The 23,220-nt window shown below is 34.3% G+C and overlaps 2 protein-coding genes and 3 pseudogenes across 3 annotated transcripts; all 5 read left to right on the top strand.

Moving 5' to 3' along the window:
• The first annotated feature begins 4,760 nt into the window (after positions 1–4,760).
• On the top strand, positions 4,761–5,855 carry LOC149008133 (protein LURP-one-related 10-like; annotated as a pseudogene). The gene is made up of 3 exons (XR_016175036.1): positions 4,761–5,036; positions 5,127–5,353; positions 5,450–5,855. The product of XR_016175036.1 is annotated as a protein LURP-one-related 10-like (transcript).
• Positions 5,856–8,837: 2,982 nt separating this feature from the next.
• LOC149008132 (protein LURP-one-related 10 pseudogene) lies at positions 8,838–9,721 on the top strand (annotated as a pseudogene).
• Positions 9,722–11,168: 1,447 nt separating this feature from the next.
• LOC149008131 (protein LURP-one-related 15-like) lies at positions 11,169–13,732 on the top strand. Its single transcript, XM_089167204.1, has 4 exons — positions 11,169–11,324; positions 11,675–11,754; positions 13,304–13,451; positions 13,548–13,732. Exons 1-4 carry the CDS (start codon positions 11,169–11,171, stop codon positions 13,725–13,727), a joined length of 564 nt encoding a protein of 187 aa, XP_089023330.1. The 3' UTR covers positions 13,728–13,732.
• A 2,776-nt stretch (positions 13,733–16,508) lies between these two features.
• On the top strand, positions 16,509–17,391 carry LOC149008130 (protein LURP-one-related 10-like). The gene is made up of 3 exons (XM_089167203.1): positions 16,509–16,766; positions 16,879–17,106; positions 17,224–17,391. The coding sequence occupies exons 1-3, from the start codon at positions 16,518–16,520 to the stop codon at positions 17,389–17,391; spliced, it is 645 nt and encodes a 214-aa protein (XP_089023329.1). The 5' UTR covers positions 16,509–16,517.
• A 2,255-nt stretch (positions 17,392–19,646) lies between these two features.
• On the top strand, positions 19,647–23,101 carry LOC149008129 (E3 ubiquitin-protein ligase RSL1-like; annotated as a pseudogene).
• The last annotated feature ends 119 nt before the right edge of the window (positions 23,102–23,220 follow it).

Here is a 23,220-nt window from a genome sequence, read left to right as displayed (position 1 = left end):
AGAAATTGGAGGGAAAAAAATACAATCCTATAGTAATTCTTGTTAGTGTTGTATTTGAAGAACATTTCTTCTACGTTGTATTGTTCTCATATGTAAATATTATTTTAATAAATATAAATTTTTTAATTAATCTATAAATTACATCCAATCATTTTTTTGGAAAAATTTCAGATACTTCATGATAATTGGCAAGAAGCACGAAAGCCCCACGAACTATAACAGATTAGCAGTGAACTTCCAAAATGTCTCTTTAAGTCATGATTAGATGATTTTATAGTTATTCGTATATTACACTTAATCTTTTGTAATTTTACAATGTTACCCTAGTAAAATGGAATACCAAATTTCATGTTCTTTCTTCCTCCATGAGTAGGGCAGAGCAAAGAATCAACATTTGGGAGGGAAGCACAATGACCCTTTTATCCACTGCCTTTACCTTTTTTTTTCATTTGGGGGAGGGGAAGGGGGACAAATGTTGATATTTCACACTACAAGAGAGTTAAAAGACCAAATAAATAGAGAGAAAAAAAGGGCCTAAATGGGCTTATCTGAAAAAATGGAAGATGATATATAATATTACAACCAAGGGTTCGGTCGTGGATCCTTCTAACTAATTAGGCACAGCTTGTTTGCAAAAGTGGGGTGGAAAAAAATGATGAAAAAAATAATAGCAAATTGCATTAGCACCCCAAAATAGAGGTCTTAAAGCACTGACACCCCACTTTATGTTTGAAAAGCATAGAGATCCCAAAATTGGATTTTCATTGGATATATTTGTCCAATTTTTCACTGAAAATAGTTAAATCATTGTTTACTTTTAAAAATATTCCTATAATAAATAGTGTTTGAAAGATTTTCAGCGAAAAATTAGACAAATATATTCAATAAAAATCCAATTTTAAGGTCTTTGTGCTTTTTAAACATAAAATGGGGTGTCAATGCTTAAGGCCTCTATTTTTGGGTACTAGTGCAATTTGCTTACAAATAAACATGTGAGACCTACATGTAATGGAGTGGTGGAACAAGAAAAGAAAGGAAAAAAATTTAGTGAACAAATTTTAAATGTTGGTTTTACTTTATTGTTTTTTTATATTTTTTTCACAGAATTTCACCTATTTTGTAGGACTTTAAAAAGAGATGGACAGGAACTTCATCTGCGATCTTTCTCATCGCTGTTGAACCCAACAAGTTATACTTTGGATTTTGTGGAAATATTTACTTTTTCAAACTTTTTTCTACTTTACCTCGATTCCAGCAAACAAACGTTGCTTTAGTAATTTTAATAGAGAAAGGGTTACTGTCAATTTGGCATAGTTTAAAGTGTCTTGTTTTTCACCAATTATTTTCGAATGTTATCCATTTTTTATTTTTAAAACAAAATCTTACTTGTATATATAAGATATGGGTTAACTTATACATTGTTTTAAAAGATAGTAAGACAATAGATGTATTCGGTATATGCTCTTCTTCATAGAGCCCCATCAAGTATAATTTTATTGATGGCAAACTTGTTAAAGATCGAGGGAAATTTGTTCTGTGAAGGTTCTGGTAGTTACTGTATTCTGATTCTGAAAGCTTAAAAAGCAGTCCTTGATATGGGGATGAAAACAGACTATGATGTATTATTGTTGATTTAGGGAAGAAACAGACGAGCAAAAAATATTATTTCAAGGAAAAGGAGATGGAGAAATGAGAAAAAAAGAACAAGAAAGGGGATAATAGAAGGTGAACCAGTAGAGTTGTATCAATCAATCCCAATCATTTTAAGATAGATGCCGTCTAATCAGTTGGAATATTCTTTTGGGAATGCCGTCTAATCCTCCCCAAACCCATTGGATTATCTCCTTAATTCTTTATCCTTATCAAAGCCTTTTCATTAAGGTTACGTTTGTTTGCAAAGGTGGATGAAAAAAAAAAATTAGAAAAAAAAAACATGTGGGCCCCATGTGTAGTGGGGGTGAGGGAGAAGGAAAGGAAATGAGAGGGTTTTGTAGAAAAGTGATAGTGGTAAGTCTCACTTTTTACTTTTATCAACTTTTCCACAAAGTCCCACCAAAGGAAATGAGAGGGTTTTGTAGAAAAGTGATAGTGGTAGGTCTCACTTTTTACTTTTATCAACTTTTCCACACGGGGTTTCCCCATCTCCGTTTCCCTCTTTCCTTTTTTTTTTTATTTTTTTTTTATTTTTTTATTTTACATAACAGCTCCTTTGATTGCAGCGGCTCTTTGGTGCACACCGCAGAACAACTCCAAGTCTGGGTACAAGTTTTTCGCTGCTATCATCGCTGTAATTGTAGGAGTTTTGAATCAGCCCTTGAGGCGTGTAACTTGTCCCCCTATGTGGGTTTTATGTCCGCCCTTGAGGCGTGTAACTTGTCCCCCTATGTGGGTGTTATGTCCGCCATTGAGGCGTGTAACTTGTCCCCCTTCGAGGGTGTTGGTGTTGTTTTGGTGTTCTTGTTCTAAGGGTTTTGTGGCTGTGATCCACTTTGGGCTTGACCCAACCCTTACCCTAGCTGACCCTGTCTATTGCATGTACGACAGTTTGGTCTTTTGCTGCTCCTTGGTTCGATTTGAACCTTGTGTTCTCATGCAGATGTGTTTGTACTTTTTTTAGTTATCTAAATGAAGTGTTGTTTACCAAAAAAAAAAAAAAAACCAAATATGTTGAGTTTTAAAATGGGTTGAGATAGTAAAGTTGGGCTGCCACATCACCAGACAAGCTTCCTTAGCTTATCTCTCACTTTCTCACCCCATGCAACCAAACAATCTACCATTTTGGGATTACAGGGAAAAGTGAAAAATCTACACTTTTTTTTCAAGGATTTTTCCACCCTACCTTTATTCCAACAAACAAACACAGCCTAAGATTTATGTTTTTTTGAAGGCTTAATAAAATCGGAAAAGCATTTTGTTGTGTTAGAAACAGTCAAAAACTCAGCGGGAGAAAGAAAGTTTTTAAGAGTGGGAATAGAATCGTCAATACAACCAAAATAGAGAAGATGAGTCGTATTCACTTTTTCAAGAACGGGTTTGATTTTTGGGTGATCATTTAAAAGAGGAGATGTTGGCCTATTGATTTTAAAAGATTGATTACCTGGGCTTTAGCATAAATGGGCTTCAAAATTTTTGAAGTGGGCCTGCAACTCAAGAAGGCTTTACCCTTATTAAGTACTCCAAATTTATAAATATTACCAGACTGCCCTTCTTAATTTATTGAGGTTGATTGAAGCAGACCCAAATCTTTGTGCACGCGGGTCAACATCTTTCTCATTTAGTGTTTGTAACTGTAAGTGCTCACTCTGGCCACCGTCAAACTGGTCAGAACTATAGGAAGCAACCACTATCAGATCATCATTGGTCCTTAATAAATCAGCCATGTAGTCTATGAGTGATGATGGAGCTTTAGTAAAAATCGCGTTCGGTTTTGGTGGACAGAAGGCTTCATGCTCAATCAACAGAGCTTTAGCTAGGAGAAAACGTTGCTTTGCAACCGATGGTCGAGCCTCCAGGTTTCCTGAACATAGCCAATCCCCAAAAGTGCTATTACAGATATTTGCACATTCTTCTTCCGTGAGGGATTGAAATCTTGGAAGACCACCATTTGCAATAAGGAAACTAAACTCACATTTCCTAGAATCATGCCAATAACTCCACAAAAATAACAAATTGAAGGAAGCTTTATATACAATATCGCAATCCAAATTGGAGCTTTATCAGGATGTGGAAACCTCAGTCTAGGTTTAATAGGATCAAGGATTTTTCTCTCCACCCGAATAACAAGAGGTTTTCCAAAGCCCCTAAGAGATTTAAGGAATTTTGTACTCTTGAAGCGACCCAATCTTTCCCCTATTAGTCTAGCAATTTCCTCTATTTGCATGCTTGCAAGGAGATTCAGAGCATGGACCCATATTTCAAACTTCTCAAACCTTACATCTTCAACAGGAATATCAGGATCCAGCTGCTGAATTGCAAGTAGATGGTTTTTCACAAGCCCACGGTCCATAGTTGAGTGGTGTTGCAATTTGCCCCAAATCTGCCAGTTGCATAAAGAATAGATGGCTGCCAAGTTCCCTGACCTGCAACACTCTATTCAAACTCCATGCTTTGGCAAAAGTACTGCTTTTAACAGAAACAGTGAACCTTTTGGGTGAGAAGATTTTAATAATTAGCGTTTCAAAAAGAAGTTAAATCCTTTTGTGTTCTTATTCTGTGATGTCTTTGACAGTAAAGCATCCGGAATAAATAAATCAATAGAAAAAGGCTCATTCGGTGGATCCGAACTTGACAAAGCCATCCTGTGAAAATACTGTTACCAAGAAAGAGAAGTATTGATAGACCTACATTGCAAGACAAAGACAACAAGAATCACAGAATTTAACTTATTAGTGAGAAGAATAAAAAAAGAAGTGATAATGAAAACAACCACTCACAGAGATAAGCTATAAAGTATTGAAAGTGACAAAGTAGAAAGATGTTAAAGGACGTATACAGAGGGCAAGAAAACCTCCAAAACCACATAACTCGGCAATGAAGTGGAAATTTAAGCAAAATAGAAGATTTACAGATGAAATCACTTATTAGATAATACCCTAATCACAGGAGAGAAAACCAAACCCTAGCTTTCTTCGCAGGGGAAATCCACTTTTGACCAGTCAAAATATTATAAATTCTGGCACAGAGAAGTTGACTGTAGAATTTTCTAGTAATATAAATTCTCATTTTCTTCATTCCTGTTCTGTGACTTTTTCTAGCAGAAACCCAGAGTCTCTCCGGCCGCCGTGACCATGGTTGAGCCCTCCAACAATCTACCACTCATCAATCCGATCACCGTCGTCGGACCTCAATTCTGTGCTCCCTACCCTATAGAACTCAACATCGTTAAGCAGGTTTTTTCCCTTGGAGCAGGCAATTTTTCAGTCGCCGACGTCAACGGCAACTTCATCTTCAAAGTAAAGGGTAGCCTCTTTAGTCTTCACCAGCGTCGTTTTCTTCTCGATGCCAATGAAAATCCCCTTCTCTCTATGCAAATAAAGGTTCTCATCCGAATCTGTCTTCAAATTCATACTTATATCTTGAAGTTTTAAATCATTTTAATTAAAAGTGTTTTGTCATTTTTTTATCAGATATTTAGTTTACACTCGAGATGGGAAGTGTTCAGAGGAGATAGCAGTGACCCAAAAGATTTGTTATTTACTGTAAAGAGATCTTCTTTTTTCAGTTTCAAACTCAACTTGATGTGTTCTTGGCTAATAATATCAGAGAGGAAGTTTGTGATTTCAAGATCAAAGGGAGTTGGTTACAGAGATCTTGCAAGATATATATAGGAGACTCTTCTAATGTTATCGCCCAGGTAAGCAAAAATTAGTTGGTAATCTTAATTGATTTTGTTGAGTAATTAATATTAGGATATATTATTGACAGAAGGAATTAATTGATTGATGTGCAGATGCACAAGAAATTTACAGCACAAAGCTTCTTTTTTGGGAAGAACGATTTTATGGTGACTGTGTATTCAAATGTTGATTATGCATTTGTTGTTGCTCTCATTGTTGTTCTAGACGCCATCAACGAATCAAATAATAGAAGAAAAAACTCTGGCGGAAGTGGAACAACAGGGGCAACATGAACTAGAGGAGGTAGAAAAGCAAAACTCTTTTGTAATTCTCGTTGTGATTCTAGACTAGAAATTGAGATAGAAATAACAAGTAACTAATGTGCAAGAGTTCTACTTGGAGAATTTTTCTCCTATAAATTGTATGTGGTTGTCGTTTGTATAGAATTTTTTATTTTATTAATGTAAGTTTTTATTAATTAATTTCTAAATTGCACAAGATCATATTGTTTCAAAAGATATTAAGGAGGACATAAATGCTTTTGATTAGTATGTATTGGTTCTTAGGTCATGCTTTTGCAGGAGGGTAGGATCTCTTATATAGAAGTCTTAAAATCAAGGAGGTCTCAAATTTAAGCCTATGTCCGTACGGATCATCTCCCTCCTCTATTTAAAGCTTATGGGCCTCTGATCCTTATGCTTGGATTGTTAGGTCCCCTCTCCTCCCCCCTCCTTTTTCTTTTGTATAATAGGCGATTTTATACATTGGAGATTTCTCTTTGTTTTCTTTGTTTATATACATTATAAGGGATTACATTCTTTAATAGAGCCTAAAAGCAATTTAAAGATTTTTGGGCTCTCTTTATATTGGTTATGTTTAACGCAGGGGTGGACCTAGTAAGGGGTCGGGGGCCATGGCCCCCCTCCCAATTTTTTAAAAATTTTAATTAATTCCCTTAAATTTTGAAACTTTTATATTAATTTTATTTATTTTTTCACTTTTTTCACTTGTCACATGTGAAATGTCACTATTTGCCCCCCCCACAAATATTGAGAACTTTTAAATGTAAAATAATGGGTATAAAAGTCATCTCTAAGTTAAAAACTAAATCCTCAATTCCTATTTATTCTCTCCACTTCTCTCTCACATCTTTTCTTCCTATTTATTCTCATCTCTTTCTATAAACGTGAATTAAAGGAAATTTTTGAAAAAAAAAATCTTATTAGATATTCAAAATGTCATTTATAATTAGAAACTAACTCCTCAATTCTTATATTCTCTCCTATCTCATATCTCCTCTCTCCTTTTTTTCCCTATTTATTCTCTTATGTTTCTTTTTTCCTATTTATTCTTCTCTTTTTATAAGCGTGGGTTAAAGAAAATTTGGGAAAATTTTTGCTATTTGATTTTATATTATAAATAAAATGTCTATAGTTAGTAAGGTAACTAAGTACCATTGGTTGCATTTCTTACTTTTAAAAAAAAAATTGTACTGATGGTTTAATTTATCTATATCTTGTTGAAAAAAAACTATCATTATCAATATTTTTATCAAATGTGTGTGGGCCCCACAAAATATATGTGAGTTTATTCCTTAATATAATAAAATAATTCATACGTGGGACCCTCAATGGGTCTTAAGGACCCATCCAATATGTGTAGTAAAAAATCATTGGTGTTTTCCCAATTTGGACTTCCATTATTTACCCCCCACCAATATTGAATCCTGGTTCTTCCGCCAGTTTAACCGCTAGACAATTTCATTGAAAGTCTTTTAAATAAGTTGTAATTATTTTTGACCCTTAAAAAAAAAACCCCCCCCCAAAAAAAAAAAAAAAAAAAAAAAAAAAAAAAACAAAAAAAAAAAAAAAAAAAAAAAAAAAAAAAAAAAAAAAAAAAAAAAAAAAAAAAACAAAAAAAAAAAAAAAAAAAAAAAAAAAAAAAAAAAAAAAAAAAAAAAAAAAAAAAAAAAAAAAAAAAAAAAAAAAAAAAAAAAAAAAAAAAAAAAAAAGGGAAAAAAAAAAAAAAAAAAAAAATAAAAAAAAAAAAAAAAAAAAAAAAAAAAAAAAAAAAAAAAAAAAAAAAAAAAAAAAAAAAAAAAAAAAAAAAAAAAAAAAAAAGAAAAAGAAAAAGGGGGAAAAAAAATTAATTTGAAGGTGATTGTTTTCCAGTTTAAAATAAAATCGGGTCAGTTTGTAAGGTGATATCTTCCTTAAAACTATGATTATTATTATCTTAAAATTTTAACCTGCTTAAAACTATGATTATTATTATCTTAAAATTTTAACCTAGCTTTGATCTTACTCTTGACCCCACAAGGCTGAGTTAGGTTACACCAAGTCAAACACTCAACTTCGACCTTAGACTCCAACAATATCCCTCACCAAAAAATAGTAAAACAACGTGTGAATTCACATTGTTATCTTTTGATTATCAAAAATATTCTATTCGATGGTAGTAGCCGCAAGGCAACGCTAAGCTATGCCAAATTTTGAACCTGGATAGGCTAAGTCAACTTTCAACCTATCCCAAACTAGTGCCAAAATTTTGAACCCAGATACGCCAAATCAAGATTCAACCTAACCAAAACTAGTGCCAAAATTTGAACCTAAATATTTTAGGACTCGTGGCTGGGTTTGGGCCATTAGGGCCAAATTGTGCCAATATGATTGGGTTTTTTAAGTCATGTAACCTTGAATATCGTAATGTAACCTTGACCTTAATTATAGATTGAGTTGGTTTACTCAAAATTGGCTTGTATTCAAAATTGGACGGATTAGAGAAGGGGTCAGGGGAGGGGGAGGAGAGACTATTACATATATATATATGCAACTAACACACCATTTGTTTACTAGAATAAAGGTAGGATGAGAAAAAAAGGATTTGAAAAACTAAACTTTTCTATAAAATCCCAAAGTGTGGTTAGTTTGTTTTATGAAGTAGAAAAGTTTGTAGATCTGCTGAGATTACATGCTAATTTTCTCATTTCATGTCTTTTCAAAGCCTTTTTTTGTAAGGCTTTGTGAGAAAGTATGAAAAACAACAAAGTGAGACAGACATTTAATTAACATTTTTTTACAAAATCCCTCCATTTTCTTTTCTTTCCTTTTTTTGTCCTATTATATATGGAGCCCACATATTTATTTTTTTCCCCCGCACCTTTACAAGCAAACGACCCCTAAGGAAAGTTCAACCCTCATTAATAAATTATATCGATCATTGCCAATTGAGCTAATCCTTGAGTCTGATGTTGCAGAGGAAGTAAATCTTTTTTCGCTGCTGGTTACATGCATGTTTCAAAATAAGATTCATAATGCCGTGCAAGGAAGAAGTTTTACATAAGGAAAGATATTATTTCTACAGATCCATGATTCATGAAGAAGTTGACCAGAGAATTTCCTAATCGTTATAAAAGCCTTCATTTGCTTGCATTCCCTTACTGTCATAGAGTAACACACATGTACGTATTCCTCACATAGAAACTCAGCTGCTTCTATCTCCGCCGTGGCCATGGCTGAGCCCTCCAACCATCCACCACTCACCAACCCAATCTCTATTGTCGGACCCCAATTCTGTGCACCTTATCCTAAAGATCTCGCCATCGTCAAGAAGGTTTTATCCCTTGGACAAGGAAAATTTTCAGTAACAGATATCAACGGCAACATCATCTTTAAAGTGAAAGCTGTTCATTTTAGTCTTCACGGGCGTCATCTTCTTCTCGACGCTAATGACAATCCCCTTCTCTCTATGCAAATGAAGGTCCCAAATCTGAAACTTTCTTTAAATTAAAACAAGTATCTTTTTATCTAGAGTTGGATTTTTGAAGCTTCAAGATATATATTTCAATGAAAGGTGTTTTCTATTCTTCTTATCAGATACTTAGCATGCATCATAGATGGCAAGTGTTCAGGGGAGAGAGCACAGATCCGACAGATCTTTTATTCACTGTAAAGCATTCTTTGTTTCAATTAAAGACTAAACTTGATGTGTTCTTGGCTGATAATACCGAAGAGCAAGTCTGTGATTTCAAGATCAAAGGGAGTTGGTTTGAGAAATCTTGCAAGATATATATTGGAGACTCAACTAATGTCATCGCCCAAGTAAGAAATAAATTGAAACATAAATGTGATTAATTATAAATAATCATAATTTTGTTGAGTGATTAATATTAAAATAGATGAATGCATGACGGACGGAATTGATTGATTGTGGTGCAGATGCATAAGAAATTGACTGCTCAAAGCGTGTTGTTTGGGAAGGACAATTTTATGGTGACTGTGAATCCAAACATGGACTATGCTTTTATTGTTTCTCTCATTGTCATTCTCAATGCTATCAATGAAGCAAAGAATGAAGCAAATTACATAAATGCAAGCGGGGGTTAACAATCGGAGACATAACCCTAGGGGGTTGACGAGGTAGAAAAGTGAATTTCTAATATGACTATTATTAATAAATTTGTGAGTGATGAGCTAGAGTTCTTTGTGTATCCTTTGAAGGCCAATCAAGTTTACTTTCTAAGTTGCGTTTCACCCCCCCCCAAAAAATATATTAAATGTTTTCATTAATGTAAATTACAATTAATTTAAATAAATTTTATCTAGAAAAAATGTTGTTTCTGTTGTTTAATATTGCAATTGAAATCTAATTGGTATTGGTGTGATTTTTCTAAATGTTTTGGGTAATATTTTCTTGGGGGGCAAAGAGAACGGGGGGACACAACCCAAAACGAGGGAGAACGTCCCCTCAGCAAGCTAACATAAAGGAAAACAAAATTCATCCAAAAAAAAAAAAAAAAAAAAGTAATTTCAACCGCCGGTCACGCCCTTATGTAATTATCTCAACTACGTCTAGGGGCGGAACCAGGATTCAATATTGGGGGAAGAATGGATGGGTTCTTAAGACCCATTGAGGGTACTACGTATAAATTATTTTATTACATTAAGGAATAAACTCACATATATTTTGTGAGGCCCACACATATTTGATAAAAATAGGTAAATTATCAAATATAGATAAATTAAAGCATCAGTACAAAAAAAAAAAAAAAAAAAAAAAAACAAAAAAAAAAAAAAAAAAACAAAAAACTTCAACCCTAAAATGTCAGATCAAACCAAAAAAAATTTTAAGATAAGAAATGCAACCAATGGTACTTAGTTACACGGTAGACATTTTATTTATAATATAAAATCAAATAACAAAAATTGTAGACAAAATAAAGAAACAACGAATATAAAATCAAAAAAGAAAAAAAATGAAGAAAAAACAACAATAAATAAATTGAGAAATAAAAAGAGTACCTAATTGTAGGGAAGATTTTTTTCCTCAAATTTTCTTAACCCACGCTATATAAAAAGGGAAGAATAAATAGGAAGAAAGAAACATAAGAGAATAAAAAAAAAAAAAAAAAAAAAAAAAAAGGAGAGAAGAGAGAGGAGATATGAGATATGATTGAATATAGGAATTGAGAAGTTAGTTTTTAATTATAAATGACATTTTGATTTCTAATAAGATTTTTTTTTCAAAAATTTCCTTTAATCCACATTTATAGGAAGAAAAGATGTGAGAGAGAAGTGGGGAGAATAAATAGGAATTGAGGAGTTAGTTTTTAACTAGAAATGACTTTTAAGATGCCGTGTAAGGAACGATAAGGAATCAGAAGATATTATCTCTAGTGGAACCATAAAGAAGTTGACCAGAGAATTTTTCTAGTCTTTATAAATAAAGCCTTCATTTGTTTCATTCCCTTTTCTATCATAGAGTAACATAATATTTCTCTTCTGTTTTATTTTCCAATAGAAACCTAGGTCAGCTTCTATCTCTGCCGTGGCCATGGCTGAGTCCTCCAACCATCCACCGCTCAGCAACCCCATCTCCATTTTTGCTTCTTATCCGGTAGACATCAATGGCACAGTCATTTTTAAAGCGAAGTCTTTCAATTTTAGTCTTCACGGGCGTCATCTTCTTCTTGATTCCAATGACAATCCTGTTAGGATTGAAACCGGAGAACAATCACACAACGAAGAACAAAAATATAAATTATAAAAAAACATACAACACAAAATATTTTTGAAGGAAAATTACATTTTATAGTAAAAATCCTACACCAAAATACATGTAAATCAATTACACCGAAATAATTTTTGACATAAAACGAGTGAAGGCCGAGTTTATACAAAATCAGACCTACATAATAACAAATCCCCTTCTCTCCATGCAAATAAAGGTCCTGAATCTGAAACTTTCTTTACAGTATAACAAATATCTTTTTATTTGGAGCAAGATATTTGAAGCTTCAAGATATTTCAATGAAGGGTGTTTTTTATTCTTCTTATCAGAAACTAAGTATGCATTATAGATGGCAAGTGTTCACGGGAGATAGCAAAGATCCCAAAGATCTCTTATTTACTGTAAAGCAGTCTTCCTTTTTTAAATTAAAGACTGAAGTACTTGATGCGTTCTTAGCCAATAATACCCAAGAGCAAGTTTGTGATTTCAAGATCAAAGGGAGTGGGTTTGAGAAATCTTGCATGATCTATATTGGAGACTCAACTAATGTCATCGCCCAAGTAAGAAAAAGACTCAAACACGAATGTGATTAATTATAAGTAATCTTAATTTTGTTGAGTGATCAATATTAGAATAGATGAATGCATCATGGACGGAATTAATTGGTTGATGTGCAGATGCATAAGAAGACAATTGCTCAAAGCGTGCTTTTTGGGAGAATTTTATAGTGACTGTAAATCCAAATGTGGACTATGCTTTCCTTGTTTCTCTCATTCTTATTCTCTATGCGATCAATGAATTAATCAAAGAGTGAAGCATCTGATGCATACCGGAAGGCAAACGGGTTAACAATCTCAAATGTAATCATAGGGAGTGGTTGACAAGGTAGAAAAGTGAAATTCTAATATGATTATTGTTAATAAATTTGGGAGTGGTGAGCAAGAGTTCTTTGTGTATCTTTTTGAAGGCCAATGGAGTTTTACCTTCTAAGTTGTGTTTCACCCAAAAAGATTCGTATATATGTTTCTATTGATGTAAAATACAATTAATTTAATTAAACTTTATCTAGAACGGTGACGGAGGGACGCACGCCGAACGTGGAATCAGAGACCAGAGCGAAACGACCGAAGTACCAAGGAAGACACCCGAAGGATAGACACCCCGAATGGCAAACGGGCAAAAGTGCTTCACCCCAAGATCAGGCCCAAACCAGGGCACCCCGAAAGGTACCAAGGATAACAGGTAGCCCGCAACGGAAAACGGGGGAGAGAGAGAGAGAGAAAGAAGAGGAGGAACGGGCAAGAATGAGCACGAAAGGAGATAAGAGCCCAAAGGCGGGGGAAAGGGAAGGACCACACAAGGACCGACCTCCCCGGAGAGGCCACCAAATGGCATATAGATATATTAATATATATATATCATCTATATAACGACAGGGCACATAGGGTATCAAGTAAATTAATAATACTTGGGCTCTTACTTATAAACCATATAATCGATCCTCTCCACCCGTGTGGGACTAAATAAAACCATGGATAAAAGACAATTAAAATAAATAAAATATTTATATAAAGTTTTAAACATATTTACAACAAGAACAAGCTATTTCTATTGTTTACCATTGCAATTGAAAGCTCATTGCTATTCTATATGGTTTTTCTAAATGTGGATAATACATCTTTTGGTTTCTTAATTCTAATGGTAATTATTTTGATTACATCCTCAGATATTATATATAATTTAGGATAATTTTCATTTAGACCTCCTAAGGTTTGTTTCAAATCATTCTTATCATCTCCCCCCACCAAAAAAAAAAAAAAAAAAAAAAAAAAAAAAAACACACACACACACTTTGCAGTTGTCTCTTCCATGGTAACTAGCTAAAAAAAATCAATTAAGGACATATTGTTCAGAAGAGATAGCAGTGACCCTAAAGATTTGTTATTTACTGTAAAGAGATCTTCTTTGTTTCGGTTTCAAACTCAACTTGAAGTGTTCTTGGCTAATAATATCAGAGAGGAAGTTTGTGATTTCAAGATCAAAGGGAGTTGGTTACAGAGATCTTGCAATATATATACTGGAGACTCTTCTAATGTTATTGCCCAAGTAAGCAAAAAGTAGTTGTTAATCTTAATTGATTTTATTGAGTGATTAATATTAGAATATATTATTGACAGGAGGAATTAATTGATTGATGTGCAGATGCACAAGAAATTTACAGCACAAAGCTTCTTTTTTGGGAAGAACGATTTTATGGTGACTGTGTATTCAAATGTTGATTATGCATTTGTTGTTGCTCTCATTGTTATTCTAGATGCCATCAACGAATCAAATAATAGAAGAAAAAACTCTGGTGGAAGTGGAACAACAGGGGCAACATGAACTAGAGGAGGTAGAAAAGTAAAACTCTTTTTGTAATTCTCGTTGTGATTCTAGACTAGAAATTGAGATAGAAATAACGAGTAACTAACGTGCAAGAGTTCTACTTGGAGAATTTTTCTCCTATAATTGTATGTGATTGTCGTTTGTATATAATTTTTTTATTTTATTAATGTAAGTTTTTATTAATTAATTTCTAAATTGCACAAGATTGTATGGTTTCAAAAGATATTAAGGAGGACATAGATGCTTTTGATTAGTATGTTTTGCAGGAGGGTAGTAATCTCTTATATAGAAGTCTTAAAATCAAGGAGGTCTCAAATTTAAGCCTCTGTCCGTACGGATCATCTCCCTCCTCTATTTGGAGCTTATGGGCCTCCGATCCTTATGCCTGGATTGTTAGGTCCCCTCTCCTCCCCCCCCTCCTTTTCTTTTGTATAATAGGCGATTTTATACATTGGAGATTTCTCTTTGTTTTCTTTGTTTATATACATTATAAGGGGTTACATTATCTCCCTCCTCTATTTAAAGCTTATGGGCCTCTGATCCTTATGCCTGGATTGTTAGGTCCCCTCTCCCTCCCCCCTCCCTTTTTCTTTTGTATAATAGGCGATTTTATACATTGGATATTTCTCTTTGTTTTCTTTGTTTATATACATTATAAGGGGTTACATTCTTTAATAGAGCCTAAAAGCAATTTAAAGAGGCCCAAGGATGTAACCCGGGGTGGACCTAGAGGGGGGCCATGGCGCCCCCGAATTTTAAAATTTTAATTAATTCCCTTAAATTTGGAACTTTATATTAATTTTCTTATTCATTCACTGTCACGGGAAAGTCACATGCCCCCAAATATTGAGAACTTTAAATGTAAAATAATGGATATAAAAGTCATCTCTAAGTTAAAAACTAACTCCTCAATCCATTTATTCGCTCCACTCTCTCTCACATCTTCTTCCTATTTATTCTCATCTCTTTCTATAAACGTGAATTAAAGGAAATTTGAAAAAAAATCTTATTAGATATTCAAAATGTCATTTTAATTAGAAACTAACTCCACAACGTATATTCCTCCTATCTCAATCTCCCTCTCCTTTTCATATTCTCTTATGTTTCTTCTTCCTATACTCCCATAGCGTGGGTTAAAGAAAATTTGGGAAAATTTTGCTATTTGATTTTATATTATAAATAAAATGTCTATAGTTAGTAAGGTAACAAGTACCATGATTGCATTTTTACCATAAAAAAAATAAATTTGTAATGATGGTTTAATTTATCTATATCTTGTTGAAAAAAACATCATTATCAATAATTACATACAAAAGGTGGGCCCCACAAAATATAGTGAGTTATTCCTAATATAATAAAATAACAACGGAGCAAGGACCCACCAAAGGTAGTGAAAATCAGGTGCCAACGGACACACCCCCACAAAGAACGGGCCGCGTTAATCGCTAGACAATCAGGAAGCAAATAAGTGTAATTATTTATGGGTTCGAGAACGGGTCCGGTGGCTCAAAACATGATTATATTATCTAAAAAACCAACGACACAAGACCCACAAGGGAGAGGTACACCAAGCAAACACAACCACCACCAAAAAAAAAAAAGAAACAGACCAACAAACCCACCAAAAAGTAAAACAAGGAATAAGACATTATCAAAAATATCTACAACGCAAGCTAGCAAATTTAACCGGAAGGCAAGACAACCACCCAAGCGGCCAAAATTTGAACACGGAAAACACACCACCAAACAGGCCAAAATTGAACCAAAATTTAGGACCGGGTGGGTTTGGGCAAGGGCCAAAGGCCAAAGAATGGGTTTTGAAGCAGTAACCTGAATATCAAATGTAACCCCGACCTAAAATAGATCGGGGTACCAAAATTAGCTGTATTCAAACGGACGGTTAGAGAAGGGGTTAGGGGAGGGGGAGGAGAGACCATTACATATATATGCAACTAAGACACCATTTGGTTACAGAATAAAGGTAGGTGAGAAAAAAGGTAATTTGAAAAACTAAACTTATTCATGAAATCCCAAAGTGTGGTTAGTTTGGTTTATGAAGTAGAAAAGTTTGTAGATTTCCGCTGAGATGATATGCTAATTTTCTCATCTCATGCATTTTCAAAGTCCTACAAAATATGTGAGATTTTGTAAAAAAATGTGAAAAACAACAAAGTGAGACAAACATTTAATTAACATTTTTCTACAAAATCCCTCCATTTTCTTTCCTTTTCTTTTTTTCTGTCCTACTATATATGGAGCCCGCATATTTTTTTTCTTTCCGCTGCACCTTTACAAGCAAATGACACCTAAGGAAAGTTCAACCACTCATTAATAAATTATATCGATCATTGCCAATTGAGCTAACCCTTGAGTCTGCTTAGAACCTTGTAAGGGGCGGGAAAAAAGGGGGGGGGGGGGGGGGGTTTTTTTCCGGGGTGTTTTTTTTTTTTTATAAAATATTTTATTGTGGTGTTGGCCCAGTAAAATTTTTTTTTTTTTTTGGTTTGTTTTGGGGGGGGGCGGGGGTGATGTTGCAGAGGAAGTAAATCGTTTTTCGCTGCTGGTTACATGCATGTTTCAAATAAGATTCATAATGCCGTGCAAGGAAGAAGTTTTACATAAGGAAATATATTATTTCTACCGATCCATGATTCATGAAGTTGACCAAAGAATTTCCAAATCGTTATAAAAGCCTTCATTTGCTTGCATTCCCTTTCTGTCATAGAGTAACACACATGTACGTATTCCTCACATAGAAACTCAGCTGCTTCTATCTCCGCCGTGGCCATGGCTGAGCCCTCCAACTATCCACCACTCACCAACCCAATCTCTATTGTCGGACCCCAATTCTGTGCACCTTATCCTAAAGATCTCGCCATCGTCAAGAAGGTTTTATCCCTTGGACAAGGAAATTTTTCAGTAACAGATATCAACGGCAACATCATCTTTAAAGTGAAAGCTGTTCATTTTAGTCTTCACGGGCGTCATCTTCTTCTTGACGCTAATGACAATCCCCTTCTCTCTATGCAAATGAAGGTCCTGAATCTGAAACTTTCTTTAAATTATAACAAATATCTTTTTATCTGGAACTAGATATTTGAAGCTTCAAGATATTTCAATGAAGGGTGTTTTCTATTCTTCTTATCAGATACTTACCATGCATCATAGATGGCAAGTGTTCAGGGGAGAGAGCACAGATCCGACAGATCTTTTATTCACTGTAAAGCAGTCTTCTTTGTTTCAATTAAAGACTAAACTTGATGTGTTCTTGGCTGATAATACCGAAGAGCAAGTCTGTGATTTCAAGATCAAAGGGAGTTGGTTTGAGAAATCTTGCAAGATATATATTGGAGACTCAACTAATGTCATCGCCCAAGTAAGAAATAAATTGAAACATAAATGTGACTAATTATAAATAATCTTAATTTTGTTGAGTGATTAATATTAAAATAGATGAATGCATGACGGACGGAATTGATTGATTGTGGTGCAGATGCATAAGAAATTGACTGCTCAAAGCGTGTTGTTTGGGAAGGACAATTTTATGGTGACTGTGAATCCAAACATGGACTATGCTTTTATTGTTTCTCTCATTGTCATTCTCAATGCTATCAACGAAGCAAAGAATGAAGCAAATGACATAAAAGCAAGCGGGGGTTAACAATCGGAGACATAACCCTAGGGGGTTGACGAGGTAGAAAAGTGAATTTCTAATATGACTATTATTAATAAATTTGTGAGTGATGAGCTAGAATTCTTTGTGTATCCTTTGATGGCCAATCAAGTTTACTTTCTAAGTTGTGTTTCACCCCCAAAAAAAATATATTAAATGTTTTCATTAATGTAAATTACAATTAATTTAAACAAATTTTATCTAGAAAAATGGTGTTTCTGTTGTTTAATATTGCAATTGAAATCTAATTGGTATTCGGTGTGATTTTTCTAAATGTTTTGGGTAATATTTTAGGGCGGGGGGAACATGTGTGGGGGTTTAAAAAATACGAGATTCACAAATCTATATATAAAAACTTTGGGGTTTTATTAATAAAAAATTGGGTTGGGGACCAAAACACATTCCCCCCCCCCCCCCCCCCCCCCCCCCCCCCCTTATGTAATTATCTCAACTACGCTCAGGGGCGGAAAGGGATTCAATATTGGGGGAAGAATGGATGGGTTCTTAAGACCCATTGAGGGTCCCACGTATAAATTATTTTATTATATTAAGGAATAAACTCACATATAGTTTGTGAGGCCCACACATATTTGATAAAAATAGGTAAATTATCAAATATAGATAAATTAAAGCATCAGTACCAAAATAAATAAAAAAATAAAAACTTCAACCCTAAAATGTCAGATCAAACCAAAAAAAAATTTTAAGATAAGAAATGCAACCAATGGTACTTAGTTATTTATAATATAAAATCAAATAACAAAAATTGTAGACAAAATAAAGAAACATCGAATATAAAATCAAATAAAAAAGATAAAAAAATGAAGAAAAAAACAATAAATAAATTGAGAAATAAAAAGAGTACTTAATTGTGGGGAAGATTTTTTTCCCCAAATTTTGTTGACCCACGCTTATAAAAAGGGAAGAATAAATAGGAAGAAAGAAACATAAGAGAATAAATAGAAAAAAAAAAAGAGAGAAGAGAGAAGAGATATGAGATATGATTGAATATAGGAATTGAGAAGTTAGTTTCTAATTATAAATGACATTTTGAATTCTAATAAGATTTTTTTTTTCAAAAATTTCCTTTAATCCACATTTATAGAAAGAGATGAGAATAAATAGGAAGAAAAGATGTGAGAGAGAAATGGGGAGAATAAATAGAAATTGAGGAGTTAGTTTTTAACTAGAGATGACTTTTATACCCACTATTTTACATTTAAAAGTTGTTCTCAATATTTGAGGGGGCCAAATAGTGGAATTTTTGTTCGCGGATGGATTAAAATTTATTTAGAGAATCCAAACCGTTCATTTTCCCACACTGACGTGTCAAATTCTGGCAATCAAAACATATGTAAAGCTTGAAATCAAAACACTAAGAACTATTATATCCCCAAGAGCGACAAGCACAGGTAAGGGTGTCAATTGAGTACCGAAACAGTTTAACCATACCGAACCGCGCCATCTAAAACCGCACCGTACCATACCGTTCAAAATTCGGTACGGTACAAACCGAAACCGAATTTCTTCGGTATGGTTCCAGTTTTAGGTACTCATACTGTTGATACGTACTGAAACCATACCGAATTGGTACCGTACAAAATTAAGAAATATAAATTGTAATTTTACAATTAAAACACTTAACCTTTTCCGTATCGCTAATTCCCTATTTCAATTTTTCGTTTCATCATTCACTTCTCTTCTTAGATTTACTTGTTTTGTCACTATTAATTAGATTTATTTGCTTTATCTATGTTAATTTCAAATTATACCGATTGGTTGATCACAATTTCATTAGGATTTTAATGAACTAATAACAAAAGTGGCATAAGTTCATTTGTACCAAAATTGTACCGCACTACATACCGTGTTTAAACCGTTTTCCCATACCGATTTAATACCGAAACCGTACCGAACCATTTTTATAAATACCGAAACCGTACCGTACCGTTTAAATTCGGTATGGTACGGTTCTGGTTTTCGGTATTCAAAGTTGCTACCGCACCGAAATTGTACCGAATTACTGAAACCGTACCGATTGACATCCTTAAGCATAGGGGCCGATAGAAACAGAAGTGAAACTATCATCGTCAACATGAAGAAAACCGTCCGTATACATCTTCTTATCCTCTCGACAAATCCTTTTCCCGTAGCCATAACCGATGTAAGCGTTAGCTACCTCCGGGAAAAGCCAGAAACAGATCTATCTTATTTTCTCCATCAGATGATCAAACTGATGATCCATGTTCCCAGACCACCAGTCAAGCTCCTTTAACACCTCCATCGTTGACCTTGGCTTCGCCGGAAACCACAGATGGGCTCCTTTGGGCATCCTTGCCGCTGCCTCCGTAGGCAGCAATACCAATGGTGTGTATCGAGTGAGAGGATGAATCGCACCTCCATGGATGGGGGTTTTCGATGATGTTTTGAATCATGCAGTGTTGTGAGCAAATTTGGAGCTTGGGAACAAACCTCTGAGGTGGATTCAGGGGAAAAGATGAAATCACTGTCGGGGAAGAATTCAGCTATGGCATTATAGAGGTTCAGCATTCTGAATATCTTCTCTGGGGACTTATGGAACTTGGCCACCGATTTGGGAAACCGGAAGAGAAGGATGGCTCATTCCTTTGTGATATTTGAGAAACAGGGCCCTCGGATTAAGTTGGAGCTACAGAAGACGTGATCACAGACGATTCTTTCTCCATGGAAGAGGGATTTGATTGCAATCTTGATGGCGTTTAGTCAAGTTTAGATCTTAGGCTCCAGGACATCCCAAGATTCTCAACCCATCTTACGAATCTTTGAAAAGGTAAGACGCTCCACTCTGAGCTTGTAAAGAGCCTCATCTACGATGCTCTTTCACATGGTCTTGTATATGTTGGAGGGGTTAGAGGAGCTTGTATGGCCGAATGAAGTTTAGAATTCTGTTTTGATGAGCAGGGATTGGCTTTTGTAAATTTAAAGAATTTGAGGGATGAATAATTGTAATATGTTAAAACATTTTAAATATAAAAATTTATTTAGAGAATCCAAACCGTTCATTTTCCCACACTGACGTGTCAAATTCTAGCAATATCTGCACAGCCGCGAATAAAAATCCCAAATAGTGACATTTCACATGTGACAAGTGAAGAAAGTGAAAAAATAAAGAAAATTAACATAAAAAATCCAAAATTTAAGGGAATTAAAATTTTTAAAAATCCGGGGCCATGGCCCCCGGCCCCTTAGTAGTTAAAAAATAATACTTTGCATTTGCCCCTTGTGATATCTAGGAAAATTAATTAATGACATATCATCATTTTTATAAGTAAAATACGTACCCTTATATATATATATATATAGAGAGAGAGAGAGAGAGAGAGAGAGAGAGAGAGAGAGAGAGAACTTTTTTTTTTAGGGTAATTTTCATCTGGACCCCCTAAGGTTTGGTCTATGTCATTTTTAGTCCAAAAATACTGAAACTTTGCATCTACCTCTCCTGTACTATAGAAAAAATCAATTTAATGACAAATAATTGTTTTTATGACCAATTTGCCCTTATTCTTTTTTTCAATTTAAAAACAAACACATCTTCTGTTTTCACATGAAACGAACTCGTACTCATCAACAACACTTGAATCAACAAATCAACAATTAAATTTGGGTTTTATCACCATTGACATGAAGAAACAAGAAACTCTCTCTGTCTCTCTTACATCCACTCCCAATTGGAAACTTTCCAATGCAAAATCTGCTTTGAACGCCGGCACTCCAAGTCGTTTTCCTTGAGTGGATGCATCCATGTATTATGTACTGATTGCATTACCATTTTGTGAAAATCAAGTTAGCAGAGAAGAAAACGAGTATAAAGTGCCTAGATTTGGGTTGTAAAGGAAAGTGAGAGGTTGATTCATGTCGTTCATTCCTTGCAGCCGATGTGATTTCCAAGTGAGATGTTGTTCTTTTTAGAGTCTTTAATTCGGGTGGATAAAATATTTTACTGCCCCTTCAAAGATTGCTCTACCTTGTTGGTGAATGATGATTTGTAGGTAATTAGAAAATCAAAATGCCCCCTTTGCATAAGGTTGTTTTGTGCGCAATGTAAGGTTCCATGGCATTCAGGAATTGAATGCAAAGAGTTTTAGAAACTAAAACTCAATGAGAAAAACAGCGAACATATGATGTCTATGGAGCTTGCAAAGCAGAAGAAATGGTAGAGATGTCCCAAATGCCGCTTTTTCGTGGCAAAGTCCCATGGTTGTTTGGTGATCACTTGTAGATGTGGGTTGCGTTTTTGCTACTATTATGGCTCTCCAAAAGTCACAGTTTCATGGCCTTTTGTGGCTTTGGAGGGATTGGGCATGGATGGGCTTTGCAATTTGCAGACGCCCATGTTTCTTTCTCAGCTACGCGCTCTGGATCCACCAAAACAACATTTTGTATCCCATTTTTTTCACAATGATGTGCTTTTCTTTTTTGTTTTCTGTAATTTTTGGATTAAAAGGGGAGTCACCACTTTCATAGTAGGTGGGTGTGTGTAAAAAAATTTAATTGAAAAAAAAAAGAATAAGGGCAAATTGGTCCTAAAAACGATAATTTGTCTTTAAATTGATTTTTTCTATAGTACAGGGGAGGTAGATGCAAAGTCTCATCTTTTATGGACTAAAAAGTGACATAGACCAAACCTCAAGGGGTCCAGATAAAAATTACCCTTTTTTTTTATATTAGAGATTGAGATATTACATATGCCATCAATAAGGGTTGAACCCATGAGATATTGGTCTAACCAACCGAACAACCTTGCCTTGGCCCTTATAATTTTTTCAATTCCTTTCTTCAACTACTAACATTAGATGATTGTCATGTATAAGTGGATCCAACAATAAGGATTTAAAAAGCAGAAGTATATATGTCAATATAAATTATTTTACATTCTAGGATTTTTAGTTTTCAAATTTACAATTTCAACTCCCTTGCTAATATCCTTCTCATCCCAATGGAACCTAGCGTGAAACTCTTATTCTGCTCGATCCCTTTTTTCCCTTTTTAATATAATAGAATCGTCGAAAAACCCACAACAACCCTAACCTATTGTGTTATTAAACCCTAAAGAATAAACTTTGGTTAAATTAACAATATTCTCCCACTCTAATGTGCACCAGTTTTTAAAACATAATTAATATAGCAGAACTAATACATTAATGTGCAGATGCATAAGAATTGACAGCATAAAGCTTTTTTGCTGGAAAGGACAATTTCATGGTGACTGTATATTCAAATGTTGATTACGCATTCATTGTTACTCTCATTGTTTTTTCTGGACGCCATCAATAAATCAAGCAATAGAGGAATTAACTCTATTGAAACAGCAGGGAAAAGGAAAATTCTTTTGTACTTCTTGTCATGGTTCTAACAAAAATTTGAAAATAAGTGGAGAACTAGAGGATAAAAAATGTTCGATTTAATGTAAGAAATTATTAGTTAATTTCTAAATTGCATCCGATCATTAATCATCGGAGTTTATTGTTTAGGTAATGTTTGGCATTTATCCTCATTATAGATTTATCATGTTTTTTCATTATTTTTATATAGGTATATCTATCTATCTTTACCAACTTTGGCTGAGCCCTTTGATGTTGCAGAGGAAATAAATCCGGTGCTTTTCACATTTTTTAAAATGAGATTCATGATGCCGTGTAAAGAACAAGTTGATGGTTGACGATAAAGAATCAGAAGATATTATCTCTAGTGGAACTGTGGTACCCTAAAGAAGCTGACCAGAGAATTTTTCTAGTCTTTATAAAGCCTTCATTTGATTCATTCCCTTTTCTATCATAG

This window comes from Hakea prostrata, chromosome 8 (assembly GCF_041222555.1).
Source record: "Hakea prostrata isolate BN-2017 chromosome 8, UWA_Hpros_2, whole genome shotgun sequence".
NCBI classification, from domain to species: domain Eukaryota; kingdom Viridiplantae; phylum Streptophyta; class Magnoliopsida; order Proteales; family Proteaceae; genus Hakea; species Hakea prostrata.
Note: the sequence above shows the minus strand (reverse complement) of the source record. Positions and strands in the feature narration are given on the sequence as shown.

What these genes read in the sequence shown, in the direction of transcription:
- LOC149008131 (XM_089167204.1), top strand. Translation starts at nt 11,169, where the DNA reads ATGGCTGAGTCCTCCAACCATCCACCGCTCAGCAACCCCATCTCCATT. An exon ending in TTGATTCCAATGACAATCCT is followed by an intron (nt 11,325 to 11,674) that starts GTTAGGATTGAA and finishes TCTTCTTATCAG; the next exon opens with AAACTAAGTATGCATTATAG. An exon ending in CTCTTATTTACTGTAAAGCA is followed by an intron (nt 11,755 to 13,303) that starts GTCTTCCTTTTT and finishes TACTGTAAAGAG; the next exon opens with ATCTTCTTTGTTTCGGTTTC.
- LOC149008130 (XM_089167203.1), top strand. Translation starts at nt 16,518, where the DNA reads ATGGCTGAGCCCTCCAACTATCCACCACTCACCAACCCAATCTCTATT. An exon ending in TTCTCTCTATGCAAATGAAG is followed by an intron (nt 16,767 to 16,878) that starts GTCCTGAATCTG and finishes TCTTCTTATCAG; the next exon opens with ATACTTACCATGCATCATAG. An exon ending in CAACTAATGTCATCGCCCAA is followed by an intron (nt 17,107 to 17,223) that starts GTAAGAAATAAA and finishes ATTGTGGTGCAG; the next exon opens with ATGCATAAGAAATTGACTGC.